At 43.0% G+C, this 23,448-nt stretch overlaps 1 protein-coding gene across 1 annotated transcript; it reads right to left on the bottom strand.

Moving 5' to 3' along the window:
* Positions 1–4,428: 4,428 nt before the first annotated feature.
* Positions 4,429–19,615, bottom strand: LOC103170437 (glycophorin-A). The gene is made up of 6 exons (XM_007668430.3): positions 19,513–19,615; positions 15,714–15,788; positions 11,703–11,741; positions 9,954–10,036; positions 8,331–8,406; positions 4,429–5,038 (listed from the first exon to the last, which is right to left on the bottom strand). The coding sequence occupies exons 1-6, from the start codon at positions 19,553–19,555 to the stop codon at positions 5,031–5,033; spliced, it is 324 nt and encodes a 107-aa protein (XP_007666620.2). The 5' UTR covers positions 19,556–19,615; the 3' UTR covers positions 4,429–5,030.
* Positions 19,616–23,448: the final 3,833 nt, after the last annotated feature.

Below are 23,448 nucleotides of genomic sequence, written 5' to 3'. Positions count from 1 at the left end.
TAATAATTGTATATATTAAGCACAATCAAATCAGACACAGTCCCGGTCTCACACAGGGTTCACAGTGTAAGGGGGAGGGAGAACAGGTATTTAATCCCTGTGTTATAAATAGGAAACCGATTATTGAGACGTTTAGTCACTAGCTGAAGGTCACACAGCAAACAAGTGGAGGGGATGGGATTAAAAGCCAGGTCTCCTGACTCCCAGGCCTGTGCTCTTTCCCCTAGGCCATACTGCTTTTCTGAAAAAAGAGTGTTTGGTAATATTATTGCTTTAACTAGAGACCTGTGACACAACATTTCCAATATAAGAGGGAAGTTGAGTTTCAAACAGGTCTTGAATTCCAGAAAGCCCGCTCTCCCTCCAAAAATGTTTATCAGACCGAGGCAGACTCTCAGCAGTGGCACACCTTCAGAAACAGCTTTGAGACTTCAGAACCAAAAATTGAACTTGACAAACTCTAAAACATTCTTGCTTTTGATTCCATATCTTTGGAATTAAGCATTTAGGCCCTAAAGGAGCATAGGTTGCTACAGTGTTTGAGATTCCCTATTAACCAGGGACATTTCTTGAGTGCTCACTTTATGCAGAGCACTGTACTAAGCATGTGGAAGAGTATAATGGAATTAGGAAGACATGATCTATTCTTTTAAGGATTAGAAGGGAGCAGGAACAGGGATATGAGGCTTAGTTGGGGAAGGCTGCTAGAAGGAGGTGTGATTATTTTAATAGGGATTTGAAAGTGGGCAGGACTGCTGGCCTATCGGCTATGAACTCCAGGCCGGAGGGAGGATGTGGGCAAGCGGACATTGGTGAGATAGATGAGTGTGGGGTACAGTGAGTAGGCTGGCATTCGGTGAGTGAAGTGTGTGGGCTGGGATATAGGAGTTTTGTGGGGTGAGGTATAAAGGGGAGAGGCGATTGAGTGCCTAAACAGCAGCTGATCCCTCCCTCTCTCCTGTTTGGCCAGCTGCACCATTTCACCTTCACCATTTCACTCTATTTTGAAGAGTGGCTGGGGGACAGAAACAAAACAAAACAAAAACTTTCCAAAGCGTATGGGAATTGAGGAAGATGTCAATCTGGGTCACTTTTCTAGTTTGAAGAGTACCGAGTGGGACAAACCAGTGGAGTATCCGGCTCAAAGTTCTTAAGAACCAAAATGCCTCCGGATGGCAAAGGTTCTCCATTGCTACGTCCTTGGGACGTTGTTGAACCAGGCATTGTTAAGGGGATACCCCCTGGCTCCCATGGATCCTGCCACTTGTTTCTGCCCTGCTTGGGAAGATGGGGAGGGGTGGGGAAGCAATATTTTAAGAGGCAGAGAATCTAAGAAAGGTCTCCAAAGGCCTATCATTTGTTGTGGGAGGTGAAGCTTAGCAAGCCACCTTGGTATCTGGACGTGTACTCAATTCACAAATGCAAAAATTGAGAGTTCTTTGGTGACCTCTAGCGGTCCTCCTCCTCTCGGATTGCATCAAAGTTGGTTCTGGATCAATCGATCAGTGGTATTTATTGAACACTTATTTTGGGCAGAGCACTCTACTGAGCACTTGTCATGTTGCACTCTCCCAATTAATGATCCACGTGATGGTTTGGGATTAACTGAGGATTTCAGTAGTCCGAGATTCATCTCACGGCCTACCGGGCAGCATGGCTTAGTGGAAAGGGCCCGGGCTTGGGAGTCGGAGGTCGTGGGTTCCAGTTCCTCCACTTGTCAGCTGTGTGACCTTGGGCTAGTCACTTAACTTCTCTGGGCCCGAGGTATGTCATCTGTAAAATGGGGATGAAGACTGTGAGCCCCACATGGGACAACCCACTTCCTTGTATCTACCCTAGCGCTTAGAACGGTGCTTGGCACGTAGTGCTTAACAAATACCAACATTATTATTATTATTATATCTGCCATTAGTAGAAGTTATCCTTGAATTGCAGTTGAATAATAGTTTTGAGTTAAGGATTTCATCTCCTATAATTCAATTATTTTTCTCTCCATCAAAAGTCCTCGCAAAAGGTAACCTCCTCCAGAAGGCTATCTCCAATTCCTCGATCATGGCATCTCATTAGCCACCCTTAGCACTCTCTTTATTCATCCTTTGTTTGATTTTTTACTGGTCTTTTTGTTGTTTTTTTCCACTTTTGTTCTTGTTTAATGTTTACCTTGAGTTCTTTCTTAGATTATAAACCCCTCAATGCAGGAACCAAACTTTCTACTTTCATTGTATACTCCCAGGCTCATACTATAGTACTCTGTGAAAGCTCGTTGTGGGTGGGGAATGTCTGTTCATTGTTACAGTGTACTCGCCCAAGCACTTCGTACAGTGCTTTGAACATAGTAAGCACTGAATAAATATGATTGAATGCTGCTGCTGAAAGCAGAAGTCGAGGGTAATGTTATATTCGTGATGCCATTGTGTAAGAAACTCAGTCCACTTCTGAATGAAATCATTAAAACTTTTATTATTGTTTTAAAAACATACATCATCTGATTTGTAATCCTAGTTAGTACATTGAGCAGCATTTAGTGGTGCCTTAAATTTCTCACTTAAACTCTCGATCTAACTCCAAATATATCATTCTACAGAGTACCCAGTAAATTCACAAAGAATTCAAACATAACTACTATATATTTAATATTGGTCACACACGGTTGGAGATTGGGCCCCTAAAATAGACAGATAATACCTTGGGCATCAAATGGAGCAACAGGCTGCAGGTAGGAAATGGGAACAGGAGACTGGGGACAAGAAAAGAGCATGGAGCAGCATGAATTTGGGGTGAAGGAAGAGCAGGGTTGAGGGGAGGCAGAGAGCAGTCTGATGACCGTAAGATCTCCATTTAGGCGAGCTGTTTGGCAGGACAAGCAGGGGCGGGAAAACAGGTGGAAAGGAGGAGACCTCGACCCAACCATCCTCCAACTAGCTTCAAACCACTTTTTCCTCTTCCTCTCCCTCTGTCCCATTTTATCCCATACTGGGTAAGGCCTTGCTAATAATTCCTCCATTGCTTCAGGGAGGAAAAAAAAACCATTGCTGACCTAGAAAAAGATTATTCCAGTATGGCTTTGAAGGAAGTTACATGGCTTATTGGAAAGAGCACAGGCCTGAAAATCAGAGGACCTGGGTTCTAGTGCAGCTCCTCCAGTTGCCAGCTGTGTGACCTCGGGTGGATCACTTCACTTCTTTGGGCCTCATCTGCAAAATGGAGATTCAGTACCTGTTCTCCCCGCTACTTTGACTGTGACCTCATATGGGCCGTGATTATTTTGTCTCTACTCCAGTGCTTAGTACAGTCTTGGCACATAATTAGCATGGTATTTAAATGCATACTATGTGTCAGGCATTGTACAGCACTGGAGTAGATAAAAGCTAGTCAGGATAGACACAGTCCATGTCCCATGTAGGGCTCACACTCTTAACCCCCAGTTTACAGATGAGGAAACTGAGGCACAGAGGAGTTACATGACTTGCCCAGGATCACACAGCAGACAAGTATCAGATCCAGGATCAGAGCCCAGGTCCTCTGACTCCCAGGCCCGTGCTCTGTCCACGAGGCCACACCGCTTATTGTTACTATTAAAAAGGACACATTGCAGTCTTCATAACAGTGAAATAATCCCAGGAAGAGTGTAATTCCTTATACACTGTGAGGACACAGTAGTTCTTTGCTCTGGCCTAAGCTTTGTTAGGCTACACTCGGGTTGGTCACAGGCTGAAAAGGAAGCAAGCAGAGTATCTACAGGAGCACTTCAATCCCAGATTCAAGCAAACAGGAAGATCTAGGAAAGGCAGTAAGGATTTTCCAAGGTCAAATGGGGTTCCCCACTGCCTGCTAAGCTTCTCTAGTTTTCAGTCGAGGTAAATCAGAGTAATGAAAGAGCACAATATGATTACAGGACTCATAGTAGGTACAGTCTAAATGTACAGACATCATCCGTTAGCCAAGCTCAATTGATAAAATGGGCAATTACCCTCCCTCTTGGTTGCATGTTGATACCCTCAAAGCATAAGACTTAATCATTTGAAATAAGAAATAATCCCTATACAAAGATTTCTAGCTATCATTACACCTAAGAAAAATATTGGTGAAGAATTTTTAATATCAAAAATGTCCAAGTTTTCCATTCAAGGAAAACTGTGTGTTTTATAAACTATCTGGAGACTCTGAAGGAACCTCCCCCGACATCGAATCCTCCCTACCCTTTATCGCTACAGGTATTTGCTGTCTTCTGGGGCGGAGGGTTTCACTGCAACCTTAGTTATAGCTGACTGGTTACCCCCATCCACCACATACCCCATTATATGCTAGGGTTCTCTGTACCCCAAACTTTTCTCATTTGTTTAATCCATAAAAAAATACTTTTAAAATTTCATTCTAGGGCCATTAATGTGATTCATTCAGCAGAATAATGCAGGTGTGTTTCTTGACCAGATTCCTTTGGCATTTTATTACTGTTCTATTTTATTTCATTAAAAATATAGAATGAGTAAATTTATTAATGTAACACCAGGATAAAGTTGAGATTTGATATGTATTTAGAACAGGGAATGCAAAAACAGAAGTTTCCATGGGACTTTCTTTCCCCCAATGTGGGCATTCATGGGATTCCTCATCATTAAAAAGTGACAGGAAATGAACCACATAGTTTTACCAATTTTGTAAGAGGACATTAAAAAAAAAAAGGTAGATCTGTGACACTCATCACTATGATCATGCTGTAATTTTACCCTTATCTTCCCACCCTTGCCCCCTAGGATAACATTGCATTATGGGAATCAATACACTAAAGTTTGAATTCATTTTTTTTTTAACAAGGTAAACTATGTATTCTCTAAATAACACAAAGATCAAACAGACATTCAGCCATAAGGGACAGGTCCAATTGTCTGGCTCAGATGAAGCAGGTCATGTATCCATAGGGTCAAGTAAACACCAAACTTTTCCAGTCAGTCTTCCAATTTCCAACAGAATCAGCCACATTATCCTAGCTGAGTTCTTCCTTGGATATTTATTAAAGTATCTTTTGTCATTTACTTCTCTGGAAAAAAATGAAAAATACAATAATATTATAAATTTTAGATGAAAAAGAATAATGATTAAAGGTTTTTTTTAAAATACTTTCGCTTCTTCCATGCTGCTACATAGCTCTCCTCTATAGTGATCTACAGAGCTGTGCCTTGCCGTAGAATCTGGGGAATGTAATGGAATTTTACGGTTGGAATAGTACTGCCAGAATGTGATTATCCATATCACTCTATAAAATAATATGATGGAAGAATTGGGGAATATAGTTACTATTTTTACTATTTCTATAGCAAAGTGAGTCATGCTCAGATGCCAACACTGTCATCAGTAGCTCATTAGCACTGCAAAGAGACCCAATTGTCATTATTAAAGGTTTTGGGCTTTGGGTTTTTTTTTTGTAACAGGAAATTGACTTTAGGCTATTTCAAATTGATTCCCTGTCAAGTGATAATGCCCACTAATATAAAGCATTAGATAAATAAGTGGTAAATGCTTGAAACAAGACGTAGACCTTTTTGTCTTTTACAACTTGAATTTTTTTTTTTCTCCCCTTATTTCCTGATATAACAGGAAATGGTTGTATTGAGAGTTCTCATTGATAGTATTTTTTGAACACATACTTTGGACAGAGGACTTGTACTAAGCTCTTGTTGCTTGGGAGGGTACAAGAAACTAAATAGACAGGATCCATGCCCTTTATGGGCTTACAGTCCAGAAGAAAACAACTACTACAACAGGACCGTTTGTATAAAACTTTCAAATGATATTTCTTTTCCTAATGGCTTAGGGAAGAGCAGTAAGGAATTGCTCTCTCTTTTATATTGTAAACTTCTTGTGGGCAGAGATTGTGTCTACCAATTCTTTTGCATTGTACTTTCTCCAGGGCTTAGTTCAGTGCTCTGCACAGAGTAAGCGTGCAATAAATAGCATCGATTGACCACTTCTGTATGCACATCAACGCCTGTATAATCCTGCAGATCTCTCCAGCTAGGTATGACCCCTTCCTTGAGTGGACACACTTTCATGAATTTTCCAAACCACGTGTGGGCCTCCAACAGACGTGGCTCCTGTTTTAAAGGTGGTTGAAGAGGCGGAAGTAGCTGTCCTTTTGACTGATGCCAAATCTCTACGAGGAATGCCCTCATTACACACACCCGTCTCCCATCCCCATTATGTGCAGCAGTTCTGGTGGCTCTGGTGAGCAAGGTTTGCTGACAGTGGAAATGACAGGTGCTTCCCAGCTAGATCCCTCATGGGCAGGGATGGTTTTTACCAATTTCTGCTACTGTGCTTCATACAGTGTGCTGCACATAGTAAGCACTCAATAAACAATAAATAGGACTGATGGACACCACTACAAATTAGTCACTTCTGTTGGATTTGGCTGGAGAATGAACCTCTTTCTGGGATGGCTGCAGCCTGTAGACTGGATCTTGCCTCTCACTGCCCTAGGCCTTCTGTAGGGATAGCTGCTGGTGGGATTTCTACTGAGAATCACTCATGGAACATGATTGAACAGGGCTTTGCTTGTTCCTTTGTTTCATTTTTTTGATTGAATTCATAAATCAGGATGATCTCATTAAATTTGATTGGGTAAATGAGGTAAGGAGGGATTGACTAACCTCATACTAGTCAGAGAGGGGGTTCAGACATCAAATAACCACAGTGTAGGATAGAGAGGATATGAAATATAAAAACATGCATTGGAACATCTGCTAAAGGCGCTAAAGAATAAGGATGAGGCCTTTAGAAATTGGCTGTGAGCCAAATGAAAATGAGGCAGCAATAATAATATTAATAATGGCATTAAGTGCTTATTATGTTCTAAACAATGCACTGAGAACTTGAGGTGGATAGAGGATACTCAGATCAGATGCAGTCTGTGTCTCATAGGGCTAACAGTGTAGGTATTAGGCTGAAAATAATTTAAAATATCTCTTTCCTATTTTCTCTGTGTGTAATTTATATGGGAAATGGTTTATAGGGTAATTGGTTTACATGGCTGTGTTTGCTGCAGACTAGGCCTTGAGAGCAGGGTTCATGTCTACTAGTTCTGATACTCTCCCAAGTCCTTAGTACAGGGTTCTGTTCACATGTGCTCAATACATACTACTGATGGGGTGTGGGCAGGTGTTGTGCCCTTCAGGTGGAAATAATGGGAGAGGAGCAGGAGGTGGGGATGAGAGGGAAAGGAAGTGGCTGGGTTTATTGTATGGAGGCCAGAAAAGCAAGCGTATAGAATTTTGTACTCCAGAACCTGGAACTGAGAGTTTCTGAACAGCTTGCTTGGGGATAGCTGGAGAACAGCTCCTTAAAACAAGCAAACAAAAAACTTCTCTCCTTCCCTACACTTAGTTCTCCTAGCCTAGGTGTTTGCTTTCTTGGAGCTGACATGTGACTGTCTGTTAATGCTTTCTTAGCTAAAACCTGTAATTTTTTGGAAAGAATCCTGAATCCATAAGTACCCTACTGGTAGGACTGTGCCCAGGAACCCCTTTTGGCTGAAACTAAACCAGAATTTTGCCTGCAGGTTTCAGCTCTGGCTGAAAGCTGTTTATTTGAGCCTGCATTTTGGCCATGCATTTTGCAGACTTGGGCAAACCCCTAGACTGCCCAGGAACAGCTTGATTGACAGCTGCTTCCCAGGTCCACCACTCCCCTCCTGGCCCCACCAGCCGGCCTGGACTCTTAAAGCTGCAGATATCCACAAAGAACCTTCTTGTGTGTCTTTTTGCTGCTATTACATTACTTAACCCAAGTAATGTAACCTGCATTTGTCTCCTCTGGGTCAGCAAAGGGGAAACCTTTATTCTTTACCACTGCTGATGGCCGCATGTCTTCCAAAGCATTATCACCTTCTAACTGTTAGTCACATTTATTGAACATTTACTGTGTGAAAAGAACTGTAGAAAACACTTGGGAGAGCCAAATATAACACGTACATACATTCCCTGCTCACAATGAGCTTCCAATCAAGAAATGAGCTTACAGTCTTGTGCTCTCTGCAGAAGATTCTAATCAGGAATGGAGATAATCTACTAAATCCTTTCCAGAAATTGAAACATTTCCAGAAATTCACCTTGCCCAGTGTGGACTAGTTTGAATTTTTTTCTCCTTCTTTTTAATAGAGACCTTTAAAGTTTATCCCTTTAGGAGAAAAAGGCCACAAATGTGTATAGATATTTCTGATCCCAGAGAGGTGAATACTTCTCCATAATGGGGTTTCTGGGTCACCAGTAATGATCCAGCGTTAATACGAAACACTCACTACTGGCACTTTTTTCCCCACGAGTCCATCCACTAACCTGGATTTTTTGTTTCAACAGAACTTAGAGAGTTTGGGTCTTCTGATGTTGTGGGCTGGACATTGAAGGATTTTTTCTGCAAATGAAAAGAGAAAGATGTTGTTACCATGAACCCTTGGGATTTAAGTCCTTGGAACATAATTGGCAAAAATATAAACTTACATCGCTTAGGCCTTTTGCTTTCTGTCACCTTATATAGTGTTCTGCCACCCATGATCATAAAGCCAAACATGCCTTCTACATATTTAATGTGTTAATTTTTTTTTATCTTTGACAGTTCCTGTTTTCTGTTTGCATATGGAGTCCTAAACAATGCTTTAATAATGAAATAATGGATACATAGGCAATTTGCTGACCAATTATTATCAAAAACAGTGGCTACTCACTGAAATAGCTTAGGAATTTAGTGGATGTTGGAAATGAAGAGGTAATTGCAACACTGAGAACATAAGCAATATCATAACTGGTCAGTCCAGTGGTCCATTGAGTCTAGTGTTCTCTCTCTGATAATGGCACCACAATATAGTGAAGGTCATTAATTTCTTGTCATCAAAGCAGCAGAGTCTAGTGAAAAGAGTGCAATCCTGGGAATCAAGAGAGTCCTGGTTCTAATTAATCAATCAGTAATATTTATTGAGTGCTTACTGAATGCAGAACACTGTACTAAGTGCTCGGGCGAGTACAGTACAACATAGATGGTAGACTCGTTCCCTGCCCACAAGGAGTTTACAGTCTAGAGGGGATATTAATATAAGTACTTTATAGAAATGTATGTAAGTGCTGAGGGGCTGAAGGGAGGTGAATAACAAATGTTTAAAGGGTACAGAGCCAAGTGTGTAGATGATGCAGAAGGGCTCTTATCCTGATTTTGGTGACTGCTTGCTGTGTGACATTGGGCAAGTCACTTAATGTCCCTTTGACTCAGTTTCCTCATCTGTAAAATGGGGAATAAATACTGGATTTCCCTCCTACTTAGATTGCGGGACAGGAATGTGTCCAACCTGATTAACTTTTACCTCCTCAGTGCTTAGAACAGTGGTTGACACATAGTAAGTGCTTACTAAATACTATAATAGTTCCCCTTTGCCTCCCCCGACCCCACACAGTCCTGCCAAGACAGCTGGAGCTGTTGAACCCTGAAGAAATCTGTGAGAAAGCCAGGATAGGACTAGGTGTGGTTTTTTTATATTTAGGGTCACACTTTTATTCAGCAGTGGGTTCATCTTTGTATTAGGAAGAGCAGCAAAAAGAATTATAGTCTCAAAGAAGCATCCCTGGTTTATTTTGCATGGCACTAAATGAGTATGTGGAGAAGCAGCAGCATATAAAAATAAGTACAAAACAGGTCTGGGCTACAGAGAGACTTGTGGTTGCCTGTGGGCCTCAGTATTCAGACTAAATGGAGGACGTTTTACTCCCAGCCACATAAGTGGGACGAGAGAGAGACAGTTTGTGTCTCCACTCTCCTCAGAAGCACCTGGAAGGGAAGGTAGAAAGTGGGTGTGCAGGGGATGGCCTGTGTTTCTTGTTCACTGAGCTATGACCCTTCAACCGGAAATGTGAATTAGGATGAATAAAATGGAGAAAATACATCTCATCCCTTACTAAAAGTTGCAGTCTTACCTTTACCACTTTTATGACCAAAGCAATGAAGAGGATGGTACCGATGACACCACATACCACAGCATAAATAATGACTGCTGCCACTAAAGAGAAAGCAGACAGAGCACAGGATGAGTTGCAGAGAGCTGAAATGATTGGAACTGCAGAGCCGTGATAGAACAGATTCAGTACATGGGCACTTCATGATTTTCTTTAAAGGGACATTAAAAGAGGCATATTCCAATTTTAAATGCTTAAAAGGCCCAATTGATTCTTTTTATTATATAGTTCAAATGTTCAAATTCTATAGATAATAGTAAGCCAAAACTTTGTCAACATAGAATGGAATCTTCATATTTTGGGAGTGAAACGGAGAAAAGCTCCTCTGTATCTCCATTATGAGGGAATTCCCACTAATATTATTATTATTGTTATTATTGTTGCATCTAACTATTTTTCATGTGCTTTGAGCTAGGAGAGCTATTCCATTCCTGAATCAGGCAGACATGGCTATGTCTACAACGCAGGGCAGTCAGAAACAGTTGAGAAGTGTCTTGGCAGTTTGTTCCCGAAGTATAATCATTTTAGCTATCCCGGTTTGTGGGTTTTTTTTTTTTCCAAGATTTTTTCAACCCAATCCAAACTAGGGAGCAATAAGGTTTCTTAAAGGAATTGAGCCTTGCCTATCTTGGGCTGCTGGAGGTGAGGCAGGTGGCCATGGGATGATTCCTTCATGCACATTTCCCATTTGGTCCGGGCATTTGCAATGACAGATCATGCCTAGAGGTGCTGACGTTTCTGTCGTCTCTCCCCTCCTTCTCTCCTTCCTTCCCCCATCCCTTCCCTGTCCCCCCACCTCCCTCCATTGCACTGCTGCTCTTCTCAGACTCTGGGAATGGCCCTAGATCACCCAGCCTGGCAGCAAGCTGAGCTACCAGATCCGTAAAGTGATGACGGACAGGGAGACTCCAGGTCCGAGGTACTCTGACAAGTAAGAGAAGTGTGATGGTTCCAGAGTTCCTAGAGCAGGAGTGGAGTTTGTGCTTGGGATGAGATCCTTCTTACATTTTATGGTATTTATATAGCATTGGAGAGACACTAGACAGAGACAGCCTTGTTGGGTACAAATACCACCGATTTATTGGTAGGCACTAAGCATTTTGGGATTGGTCCATGTGGCAGTGTTATCAAATCTTTTTTTTCTCTTTTTGAATAATGTACTTAGAAAAACCACAGTCGTCCCCATTAGACCTGACTTATATTGGCTCAGTCTAAGACTGGGTGAACTAAGTGAAGAGTTTTAAATCATTTTAATTTGCTCCAAGGAAACAACTGAACTTTGCAAATTCTGGCCCCAAGGATATATGTGTGTGTGTGTGTTTGTGTTTTAGTGAAACTATTTCATTAGCCCCCCTAAATCAGCAAATTGATAAGAAAATTGACAATCCTCCTCTTGGTGTACTATAAACCCAGCCTCAGATGCAGGTGGGAGAATAGGCAGAGCCTACTGAGATAGAATGTTGTCCCTGAATATCAGCAAGGAATATGGAGTAGTGATTCTGCCCCAGAAACCAAATAATCACTGGACTCAAGGGGCCTTTGGAAATTATTCCTTCTTTAAAGTCACTCCTTTGCCATTTAGGAAGTTACTACTTTAAGTGATGTAAATAGCATACCATACAATTTTTGTTCTTTAGAATTAGCAACAACAAAGAGGACCCAGGGAGCAGTTTGCAAGGTTGGAAAGTCTACATAAAACTGTTGACATACCTGGTCCTGTGAAAATGTGTTCTATTTCAGGGTCTATTGCTGGGGGCCGGAGGGGGGAGGTAAAAAAAAAAAAAAAAGAGAGACAGAGTTAGAAAAATGTTACTCTTTGTAATTAGAATATTTCAGATCTGTTCCAGGAAAAAAAAAGAGAAGACTGTTACTCTTAGTACAGGGCTCTCCACATGGTAGGTACTTAATAAATACCTTTGTTACGGCTAGACCATGGAAAGCAGCATGTCTTAATGGAAAGAGCATGGGTCTGGAAGTCAAAGGATGGGGGTTTCAATCCCAGCTCTGCCACACACCTGCTGTGTGACTTTGGCAAGTCACTTGACTTCTCTGTGTCTCAGTTCAATCACCTGAAAATTAGGATCCAATACCTGTTCTCCCTCCTACTTAATTTGTGAGCTACATGTTGTACCTGATCATCTTGTTTCTATCCCAGTGCTTAATATAGTGCTTGGCACATAGTAAGCACTTAACAAATGCCATTACTTGTAATTATAAAATTTGTACTATTTTCTGCTATATTGTTCTTTCTCCTTCTCCCACTATTTATAGATAACTTTTTGTCTATCTGTTCATCCATTGGGTTACACATTTCTGGAGGGTAATGACCACATGTCAGATTTCTGTTGTAGTCTCCAAAGTGCAGAGTACAGTGCTTCCCCTTAGGTGCTCAACAAATACCATTTGTGAAGAAGGGCAAGCTTCAGAGCAAAGGAGCTCTGTGAGGAGCAGTTTCCCCACCAAACACCCTTCCTCACTAAATGGTAAATTCCTTCAGGGCTGGGCTAATGTCTTCTAACTCTGTTTTACTCTCCCAGTCTCACAGTACAGTGCTCTGGACAGAATAAGTGCTCAACAAAATACTATTAGATCCTCAGGATCAGAACATCCCCTTCTGGAGCACACTTAACCACCGAAGTTACCTTTCCTATCATCACGGCCTCTTGCCCAAGGGCTTTGAGATAATGTAACCTGCTCCCACAGGGAAGCTTTCTCCTCTTTTTGTTCTGGTTTAACCTAACTCATGGTCTTTCAGCATCCTTCCCACTCATGGTTACTGCCTTTATAGGAGGGAGTATTGTTTTTAAACCGAGGGTTAACTCTTTTAAACCGAGGGTTAACTCTCCCGAGTTGCCACCCGTCTTCATCGACAGTATTTATTGAGTGCTTACTGTAAGCAGAGCACTGTACTGAACGCTTGAGAAAGTACAGAGTTGATGAGACACCTTCCCTGTCCATACTGAGTTGATCCCCTCAACATGGATGGTGAGCACCTGCTGCACGCACACTTACATATATGTTAAAACGCCAAGGTGTATCAAAATCCCAACTCCCCCGAGAACATCCCAGAGAGGTAGATTGTTAAAAAGATCCAAAGGCCTCTTCAAGTCCCTGCCTGAAATCTTCAAGCAGCCATGCAACCGGTTTCATCAACCATTTTGAGAGGAGATAGAAGATTGACAAACAGGAGTCCAAAAGCATATTTGCCCAATGTAAACTTCTTGTGAGCATTAACGAGGGGTTGCAGGAGTGTGCCGTCCATGGGGAGTTTACCATCCGAAGCATCTCTGCAACCTCAAATGATAGGCTCTGGATTTGGACAGCTGGGGATGAGGACGTGAAAGGGAATAGACTGGGCCAGGGCACAGAAAGCAGGTACGGGGAGGCAACACCTTGGCAGTGAACCCATGAGTGAAGGAGCCACGACAGGAACAACAACAGATGCTAGATATGGCCGCTATAACCACAAACCAAATGTTCTTTCCCGTGGGACCCAGGGCCCGGTTATGCCTTGCCCTCCTCTGTCACCCTCACCCGCCCTCACTGATAGTAATACGTTAAACATGAAGGAAAATAACTACATTCTACCAAACCTCCTTGTTGAATCTCCTTTATCTGCTCTTGTGGCCTGTGCCCTGAAAGCTTCCCCTAACCAAAGGGCAAAACTTCCATTCAATCTCATCGTCTTCTGGGGTTCTTTGCATTTAGAACTGGTGTGGCGATGTGTCCAAACGAAATGATCATCCAGTCATAGCTTTTATATTAAAAAAGCACAAGCAGGCCACAACGCTCGCTAGCACTAGAGCCCTTTAGTAGTACTTGACTCCAGTGGAGCCGACGAAGGGTTCAGACATGGCTTTGGGTTTGACTCCTGTGTGTGTTATTTCTACAAGGCAGGGATGAGGCCTAATGGAAGGAGCTTTGGCTGGGAGGCAGAAGAACTGGATTCTAATCCCAGCCCCACCACTTGCCTGCTGTGTGATCTTGGGCAAGACACAACATCTCTGTGCCTCAGTTTTCTCATCTGTAAAATGGGGATTCAATACGTATTCCCCCTCTCCCCCCCCATTTTCTAAACTGGGAGTCTGTGTGGGACAGGGACTGTTCTGAGCTGATTAACTTATATCTGTCCCAGTTCTTAGAGAAGTGTATGGTTCAACAAATACCTTAACAAATATCATCACAATAAAATAAAGTATTTACCAAAGGCTTGGGAATGAATGTTTAAGCCATGGAGGCCTTTAATTTCAATACTGGGAGAGAGGCAGAGGAACTTAGCTTCCACTAGACCATATTAGTGACATCTTGGAAGTTCTCTCCTCGACTTCCAGCTGAAGGATCTGTATCTTGCCATTTATTGACCAAACCTCCTCCCATAAATACACATATCGACGGTGTGTGTCTATCATGCACACACACCTCCACCTGCATGACAGTTTTTTATGGTATTTAAGTGCTTACTATGTGCCAGACACAGTATTAAGCACACGGGCAGTTATAACAACGAGGTTGGACACAATCCCTGTTCCTCATAGGGGTCACAGTCTTAATCCCCATTTTACAGATGAAGGAACTGAGGTACAGGAAGATGAAGGGACTTGCCCAAGGTCACACAGCAGACAGGTGATGGAACTGGGATTAGAACCCAGGTCCTTCGAATGCCCAGGTCCATGCTCTATCGACTGGGCTATGCCAGTTCCCTTAGTTTTAGTAGCTTTTAATTAGCTATAACAGCCAACAAGGAGAAAAAAAAAGTATACATATGTTGAATGTCAGGGACGGGAGGGAGAGTAGTTCATTTAATAGTATTTATTGAGCACTTACTATGTGCAGAGCACTGTACTAAGCGCTTGGAATGTTCAAATCAGTAACCGATAGAGACAGTCCCTGCCCTTTGACGGGTTTACAGTCTAATCGGGGGAGACGGGCAGACAAGAACAATGGCAATAAATAGAATCAAGGGGGTGAACATCTGATTAAAACAATAGCAAATAAATAGAATCAAGGTGATGTACATCTCATTAACAAAATAAATAGGGTAATGAAGATATATTCAGTTGAGCAGATGAGTACAGTGCTGAGGGGATGGGACGGGAGAGGGGGAGGAGCAGAGGGAAAGTGGGGAGAAGAGGGTTTTAGCTGTGGAAAGTCGTGGGGGGTAAAGGGAGCAGAGGGAAAAGGGGAGCTCAGTCTGGGAAGGCCTCTTGGAGGAGGTGAGTTTTAAGTAGGGTTTTGAAGAGGGCAAGAGAATTAGTTTGGCGGAGGTGAGGAGGGAGGGCGTTCCGGGACCGCGGGAGGATGTGGCCCAGGGGTCGACGGCGGGATAGGCGAGAATGGGGGACGGTGAGGAGGTGGGTGGCAGAGGAGCGGAGTGTGTGGGGTGGGCAGTTGAAAGAGAGAAGGGAGGAGAGGTAGGAAGGAGCAAGGTGATGGAGAGCCTTGAAGCCTAGAGTGAGAAGTTTTTGTTTTGTGCAGAGGTTGATAGGCAACGCCTGGAGTAGTTTTGGGAGAGAGGGAGACAGAAACACATGGAGGTTTTCCAGGGGCAAGTGTACAAGAGGAATCCGAGGAGATGAGAGAAGAAAGCACATTTTGAAAGGCAGTTTTGTCAGAGGCAAGGATCTGGAAGGCAACATGTTACTAGGATTCCTGCTCTTTCTAAGCAGTTTGGCTGATAGCTCGGCATAATAGATCACAAACAAGTGGTAGAGAAAATCAAACCTCCTGGTGTGTCAGGTGTGGTTCCAGTCGAAAGCTGTGGCTCATCAGTTAATTGTGCAAAGGTGGAAATAAGCCCTAGGAAAAAGGGGGAGGAGGGAAGATGATCAAAAAAGGTGTTACAGGGTGCTATTCTGCATACAGCTGAAACCCTACTGGGCCCCACTAGAAACCAAACTAAAGGGAATATTAATGAAAGAAAAAGGTAGGGCTGTCTAATTCTGACCATATATTTTTTCATGGTGCTTACTACAGGGCTTGTAGTAGATACTTAAATACTATTACTAATACTGGTAAAAGTAGGCTGAAACTAATTCCTTTTAACTAGTAGTGGGGAAGACCTACAGGGTCAACTTGAAATTCTGCATCTGTTTTATAAAGTACAAATAATGGTACTGACTACATTCGTAAACCCAAGTGAATAAATTCCCACTAGGATTTTTTTCCTTAATTAAAATAATTGTGGTTTTCGGTAAGCCCAATATGCCAAATGCTTGGGGAGATACAAGACTATCTGATTGGATGCCGTCCCTGTCCCACATGGGGCTCCAAGTGGGAGGGAGAACAGGTACTTAATTGCCTTTAACAGCTGAGATGCAGGAAAGTTAATTGACTGTCCAAGGATGCCAAACATGCAAGTGGTGGAGCTGGGATTAGACCGGTGATGGGGTAAACTTGTTGTGTATCAACAACTCGGTTGTATCGCACTCTTCCAAATCTATAGTACAATGCTCTGCACATACAGTATGCACTCAAAAATCCCCAGTCTCCTGAATCCCAGTCCTGTGCTCTTTGCACTAGCCCCCATTGCTTTCTCCTCTGGGCTTTCACCTGTGATTTTAGATTTTGACCACATTTGAGAGGAGACAAATGCAGGGAGGAAGAGCATTGAAATCCAGCCAGTGAGGGAACTGGAGTGGCCACTGATGGCCTCCGTAAATCCCAGCCAGAGGCATGTGGCAACTGAATATGTTTACAAACTCACATGAATACATCTATCCTTGTTTCCTCCAAGAGACATCCCCTAACCCCTCCTTTCCTCTTCTCCCGCTTCCTTCTATGTCACCCTGACTTGCTTCCTTCGTTCATTCACCCCTCCTAACCCCACAGCACTTATGTACATATCTGTAATTTATCTATATTTACATTAATGCCTGTCTCCCCGCTCTAGACTCTAAACTCTTTGTGGGCAGGGAATGTGAATGTGACGGTTTATTGTTGTATTATTACGCTCCCAAGCGCTGAGTAGAGTGCTCTGCATAAAGCGCTCAATAAGTACGATTGAATGAATTGAACGAAGTGATTCAGAATCACCCCGATGTGGACTGGAGACATCAACATGCAAAAAGGCTCTTGCATAACTCTTGAAGACTTTTGGTGGGGCTTGTAGCCTGTTGGGTTTGGAGATGGATCGATCCATTAGAAGTGTATTCTGACAAAGTTTCCAATGGGAGGAAGAGAAAGGACGAGTGGCCTGACGCTCTGAAGGAATTCTTTCCTCTTGCCTGCGCTGCTTATGGAATGGTCTGACAAACGGAGTCCATGCTCCAGCCACCAGGAAGAGATCATGAAAAGTCTCTGCTGTTGCTCTTTCATAGCCTCTGTTGAAATGAAGGACATGAGAAGCAGAGGAGCCCAGTGGAAAGAGCTCTGGCCTGGCTGTCAGGGGATCTAACTCTGCCCCTTGCTGCTGGCTGACCTCAGGCAAATCACTTACCTTCTCTGTGCCTCAGTTTCCTCAACTATAAATTGGGGATTAAATACCTGTTCTGTGAACCCCATACGGTACAGGGACTGTGTCTGATCTCAGTATCTTGTTTCTATCCTAACAGTTAGTACGGCGCTTGATGCATAGTAATCATTTCATAAATACCACAATGGCTTCTGCTGTTTTTAACATGGACTCAATGATGTGATCGATCCAGATCCAGATTATCCAGATTATATGAGAAGCAGCATGGCTCAGTGGCAAGAGCCCGGGCTTGGGAGTCAGAGGTCGTGGGTTCTAATCCCGGCTCCGCCACTTGTCAGCTGTGTGACTTTGGGCAAGTCACTTAACTTCTCTGTGCCTCAGTTACCTCAACTGTAAAATGAGGATGAAGACTGTGAGGCCCATGTTGGACAATCTGATTACCTTGTATCTACCCTAGCATTTAGAACAACGCTTGGCGCATAGTAAATGTTTAACAGATACCATCATTTCTTCTTGACTGTGAGCCCGTTGTTGGGTAGGAATCGCCTCTCTTTGTTGCCGAATTGTACCTTCCAAGCGCTTAGTACAGTGCTCTGCACACAGTAAGTGCTCAATAAATTCGATTGACTGAATAAATGAATCTTCTTTGCACCTCCTCCTTAGCTGCTCCATTTGCCTTGCTAGTTCCACTACTAATTGCTAATTGTACTCTCCCAAGCTCATAATACAATGCTCTTCACCCAGTAAGCATTCACTTCCCTGTCCCTTCACTTCCACGTCAAAAAGAAACTCCTTCATCATTGATTTAAAACAGTCAGCTCACCCCCTCCTATCTGACCTTCCTGATCTACTACTGCAGCCCCATAACACTAACTTAACTCACCGAGTCCTGATGGTGAGTATCCCGTGTTCTCCCCAAAGCCCGGGATGTCCTCCCTCTCCGTATATGCCAGTCTACTACTCGCCCCACTTTCAAAGCATTATTCAGGTCACATCTCCAGAAGAGGTTTTCCCCGATTAAGCTCTCTTCTCCCTGGCTCCTTCTCCCTTCTGTACTGTTCACGGACTTGGATCCGTGACCTTTGGGCATTTGATATTCACCGCACCCTTAACCTCTCAGTACTTAGGAATAGATATTTAAATTACATAGCATACATTATTTATATTGATGTTTTCATTCATTCAATAATATTGAGCGCTTACTATGTGCAGAGCACTGTACTAAGTGCTTGGAATGTACAATTCAGCAACCGATAGAGACAATCCCTGCCCATTGACGGGCTTTTTCCCCTCTAGGCTGTAAGCTCACTGGGTAGGGAATGTGTCTGCCAACTCTGTTGACCTGTACTCTCCCAAGCGCTTAGTACTGTGCTCTATACACAGTAAGCACTCAGTAAATGCCATTGATGAGGATGATGGTGATGGTGAATGGACTGGTTGGCTGCACAGTTGGCTCACTTGTTGAAATTTGTTTTGAAAGAAATTAAGGTGCCTCGGCTATCATTATTGAAAAATTGTAATTTAAGTTCAGCTAGTTTCTCCCCAAACCTATCAAATAAATGCATGAAGAGAAAAAAAACCCTAACGTTTTTATTTTTTATTATTGGAGGATTTTTCAGACTTCCTTTTTTAATATATAGTTCCCATCTTCCCCCCATTTCCCAGGATACTCTAACAGGCTCTCTCAAAAACAACTCCATCCTTTAAATTCTGAGCCTTTCCCTCCAATTTGTAATGTGCTTTACCTCGTTGCAAAAATAATTCATAGTAGACACAATTGTGTGTGTGTGTATATATATATGTACACTACATACATACATAATTTTCAAATGCTAATACTATTACTTATGTATATGTAAAATTTGGTCATGTTTATCCAAGTATATTATTTTATTTGGAATTAATAAATATTATTATTGAAAGCAGACTGATTACATATATTTCTTAAGGCTTAGTAATTCTTTACATTAATAGTTGTTTAGCACATGACTCATTTACATATTTTACTTCTTAAAGTTACCAGGTTCAAGGTTAAACCTTGGGGAACAGCTTAAAGTAATAGCATCATATTTAATACTCCAGGATAAGATGAAAAAAGTTTTTACTTACTCAAAAGCAGAAACACAAGAACTTTTCTTTCGAACATCCTCATCCTCAGCTCCTAATTTTATTTCCAAAACCCAGAACAAGAATGTATGACCGTGACTCACAGCCTCCAGGAGCAGTCTACGCTATCTGTCCGTTCCAGCTTTTTGGGACGCTTATCTGTCACTAGGCATCAGTAGGTCTTTTGAGAAATGGCACACAATATTTTGGTTGACGGGGGCTTTTTAAAAATATCAAATGTAGCCTTCAAAACAGTGAACTGTGCACACTGGAACGTGAAAAGCTTGCAACTGCCTAACCAGTGTCATTTGCATGAAAAACAGGAATTGAATTCTGAAAGGAGCGAGGGTGTCTCCAGCTGGATGAGTGGGGACCCCACCGCCAGTATGGTTTAGGATGCAGAATTCCGGTCAGAAGTAAGCAGAAGTAGATCTAAGAATCAAAATAAGCAGCATGGAGTAGTGGATAGAACACGGATCTGGGAGTCAGAAGACCATGGGTTCTAATCCCAGCTCCGCCACATGCCTGTTGTGTGACCTTGGATAGGTCATTTCCCTTCCTCTGTGCCTCAATTACCTCATCTGTAAAATGGGAATTGAGACTGGGAGCCCCACATGGGACAGGGACTGTGTCCAACCCAGTTTGCTTGTATTCACCCCAGTGCTTAGTACCGTGCTAGGCACATAGTAAGCACTTGGCGAATGCCATCATAGTTGTTATAATTAAAATGAAATCAAATGTTTTCATAACTTCTGTATTGAAAAAATACTCTTTTTTTTTTAACCTTTTAGTTCCTTTGGCAATTACAACTCCAACTGAAACAAGGTGGGCCAAACGAAAAGTAACTGTGTCTGCCCAAATGGGCTGGGCAGTGTGACAGATGGCTTTCTCTCAGGTGTTTGGTGTTCTGTTCTTCCCGTATTAGTGAAGCTTTGATTCTTTACAATACCCCCACCAAATTTTGAAGAGTTCTGCATGGAGAAAAGTGCTTTCATCAGAGCTCCCAAGACTGGCCATAGTAATAAAGTTTCAGAATATTCCACACACAGTTTAACTTCTACAGAATCTGTGGGCTAGGGGGCATCCTGAGAGGTCAGTTAATCCATCCTCTTGCTCTGAGAGCCAGAGGAGACTGGTTGAGCTGCTGTCCAGCCCCTGCGTTTGGGCAAGTTGAGGCACTAGCCAAAATATCCTGGATGAGGAAATGAATTTTTGACCTGAATGATCCCCCTCTACACTTATCACTCCATCTCCCTCCTACCTTTCCTCTCCAGATTCCTTGAGTGAGTTGTCTACGTCTACTGTCTCAAGTTCCTTTCCTCCAATTATCTCTTTGACCCCCTCCAATCTGGCTTCTGTCCCCTTCACTCCACAGAAACTGCCCTCTCAAAGGTCACCAAAGATCTCCTTCTTAGCCAAATCCAAAGGTCTCTACTCCGTCGTAATCCTCCTCGTCGAAGTCTTAGCTGCCTTCAACGCTGTCGACAACCCCCTTATCCTGGGAACATTATTCAACCTCGTCTTCACTGACACTGTCCTCTCCTGGTTCCCCTCCTATCTCTCTGGCTGCTCATTCTCAGTTCCTTTCGTGGGCTCCTCCTCCTCTGCCTCCCACCCCTTGTTTGTGGGTCTCCCTCAAGGTTCAGTTCTGGGCCCCCCTCTATTCTCCATTTACTTCCACTCCCTTGGAGAACTCAATCTCTCCCATGGCTTCAGCTACCACCTCTATGTGGATGATACCCAAATCTATATCTCTAACCATAATATCTCTCCCTCTCTGCAGTCTCCCATTTCTTCTTGCCTTCGAGACATCTCTACTTGGGTGTCCTCCCTTCACCTCCATCTTAATATGCCTAAAATAGAACTTCTTATCTTTCCACCTAAACACTTCCCTCCCCCTGACTTTCTTGCAAATCTGTAACCTTGGAGTTATCCTTGACTCCTCCCTCTCATTCAGCTCACATATTCAATCCATCACTAAAACCTGTCAGACCTTCATGACATTGCTAAAATCCACCCTTTCTTCTCCATCCCAACTGCTACTATTCTAGTCACTTATCTTATCCTGCCTTGGTTACTGTATCTGCCTCCTTGCTGACCTCCCAGCCTCTTGACTCTCCCCACTCCAGCCCATACTTCACTCTGCTGCCCAAGTCATTTTTCTGCTAAAAGGTTCAGGATGTGTTTCCCCACTCCTCAAGAAGCTCCGGTAGTTGCCCGTCAATCTCTGCAGCCCACAAACTTTCCTTCTCTAATGTTAACCTTTTCACTGTACCTCGATCTCGTCTCTCGCCGCCGACCTCTTGCCCTCGTCCTGCCTCTGGCCTGGAATGCCCTTCTGACAGTGACTCTGCCCCCTCTTCAAAGTCTTATTGAAGTCACATCTCCTCCAAGAGACCTTCCCTGACTAAGCTCTCCTTTCCTTTTCTCCCACTCCCTTCTGGGTCACCCTGACTTGCTCCCTTGATTCATTCCCTCACCTCCCAGCCCCACAGCACTTATGTACATATCTGTAATTCATTTCTATTAATGTCTGTCTTCTGCTCTAGACTGTGAGCTCACTGTAGGCAGGGAATGTGTCTGTTATTATTCTACTCTCCCAATTGCTTAGTACAGTGCTCTGCACACAGTAGGTGCTCAGTAAATACAACTGACTGATTTATGTGCATATCCTTATATTCTGCTATTTCCCTTATCTGTAATTGAATGCTTGTCTCCACCCAGACTACATGGGATCACGTCTACTAGCTCTATTGAATTGTACTCTCCCAAGTGCATAGCACAGGGCTTTGTAATTAATCAGTGGGATTTATTGAGCACTTACTGCAGACCAATGTACTAAGAGCTTGGGAGAGTACAATTCAGTAGAGTTAGCAGACCACAGTGAGCTTACAGTCTAGAGGTGGGAGGCAGGCAATAATATAAATTATAATATATAATTTAAAGAGATGTACATATGTGCTGTAGAGTGAAAATCAAATGCCCAAAGGTCACAGATGCAAGCAAAGATGACACAGAAGGGAGAGGGAGAACCGGGCGGGGGGCAGGCGGGAAAGAGGGCCTCTTGGAGGAGGTGTGACCTTAGTAATGTTTTGAAGGTGAGGAGGGTGATGGCCTGGTGTATATGAAGAGAGAGGGAGTTCCAGGCTAGGGGGAGGATGTGGGAAAAGGGTCAGCAGCGAGAAAAGACAAGATCAGGGCACAGCGAGTAAGCCGGAACTAGAGGAACGAAATGTGTGGGCCAGGCTGTGGTCGATCAGTGGGATGTGGGAAGCTGATTGAGTGCTTGAGAGGTTTACTGCACACTGTAAGTGCTCAGTAAATAACACTGATCGATTGATAATCATCATTATTGTTTTTATTTTTCTACAACCTTGGCAAAAGTATGCTGCACTATCTCCAGGGGTTGCCATTTAGGCTCGCCTCCTCAAGGGGATAATTCAGGTCAAAACTCTTTTCCTTTTCCAGGTAAGCTCCTTGTGGGCAGGGAATGTGTCTGTTATACTCTCCCAAGTGCTTAGTACAGTGCTCTGCAGACAGTGCTCAATAAATAGGATCAACTGACTGGTCCCATTTTGCATTCATTGATTCAATCGTATTTACTGAGCGCTTACTGTTGTGCAGAGCACTGAATTAAGCGCTGGGTAAGTATCATTCGGCAACAGATAGAAACAATCCCTACCGAACTGCGGGCTCACAGTCTAGAAGGGGGAGACAGACAACGAAACAAGTAGACAGGCATCAGTAGCATCAAAATAGATAAATAGAATTATAGATATATAAATATTAATAAAATTAATAGAATAATAAATATGTACAAATAGACACAAGTGCTATGGGGCGGGAAAGGAGGTAAAGCAGAGGGAAGGAGTAGGGGCAATGGGGAGGGGAGGAGGAGGAGCAGAGGGAAAGGGAGGACTCAGTCTGGGAAGGTCACCT

The sequence above is a fragment of the Ornithorhynchus anatinus genome, chromosome 12 (assembly GCF_004115215.2).
Source record: "Ornithorhynchus anatinus isolate Pmale09 chromosome 12, mOrnAna1.pri.v4, whole genome shotgun sequence".
Classification (NCBI taxonomy): Eukaryota; Metazoa; Chordata; class Mammalia; order Monotremata; family Ornithorhynchidae; genus Ornithorhynchus; species Ornithorhynchus anatinus.
The sequence above is the reverse complement of the archived record's forward strand: the minus strand, read 5'-3'. Positions and strand labels throughout refer to the sequence as shown.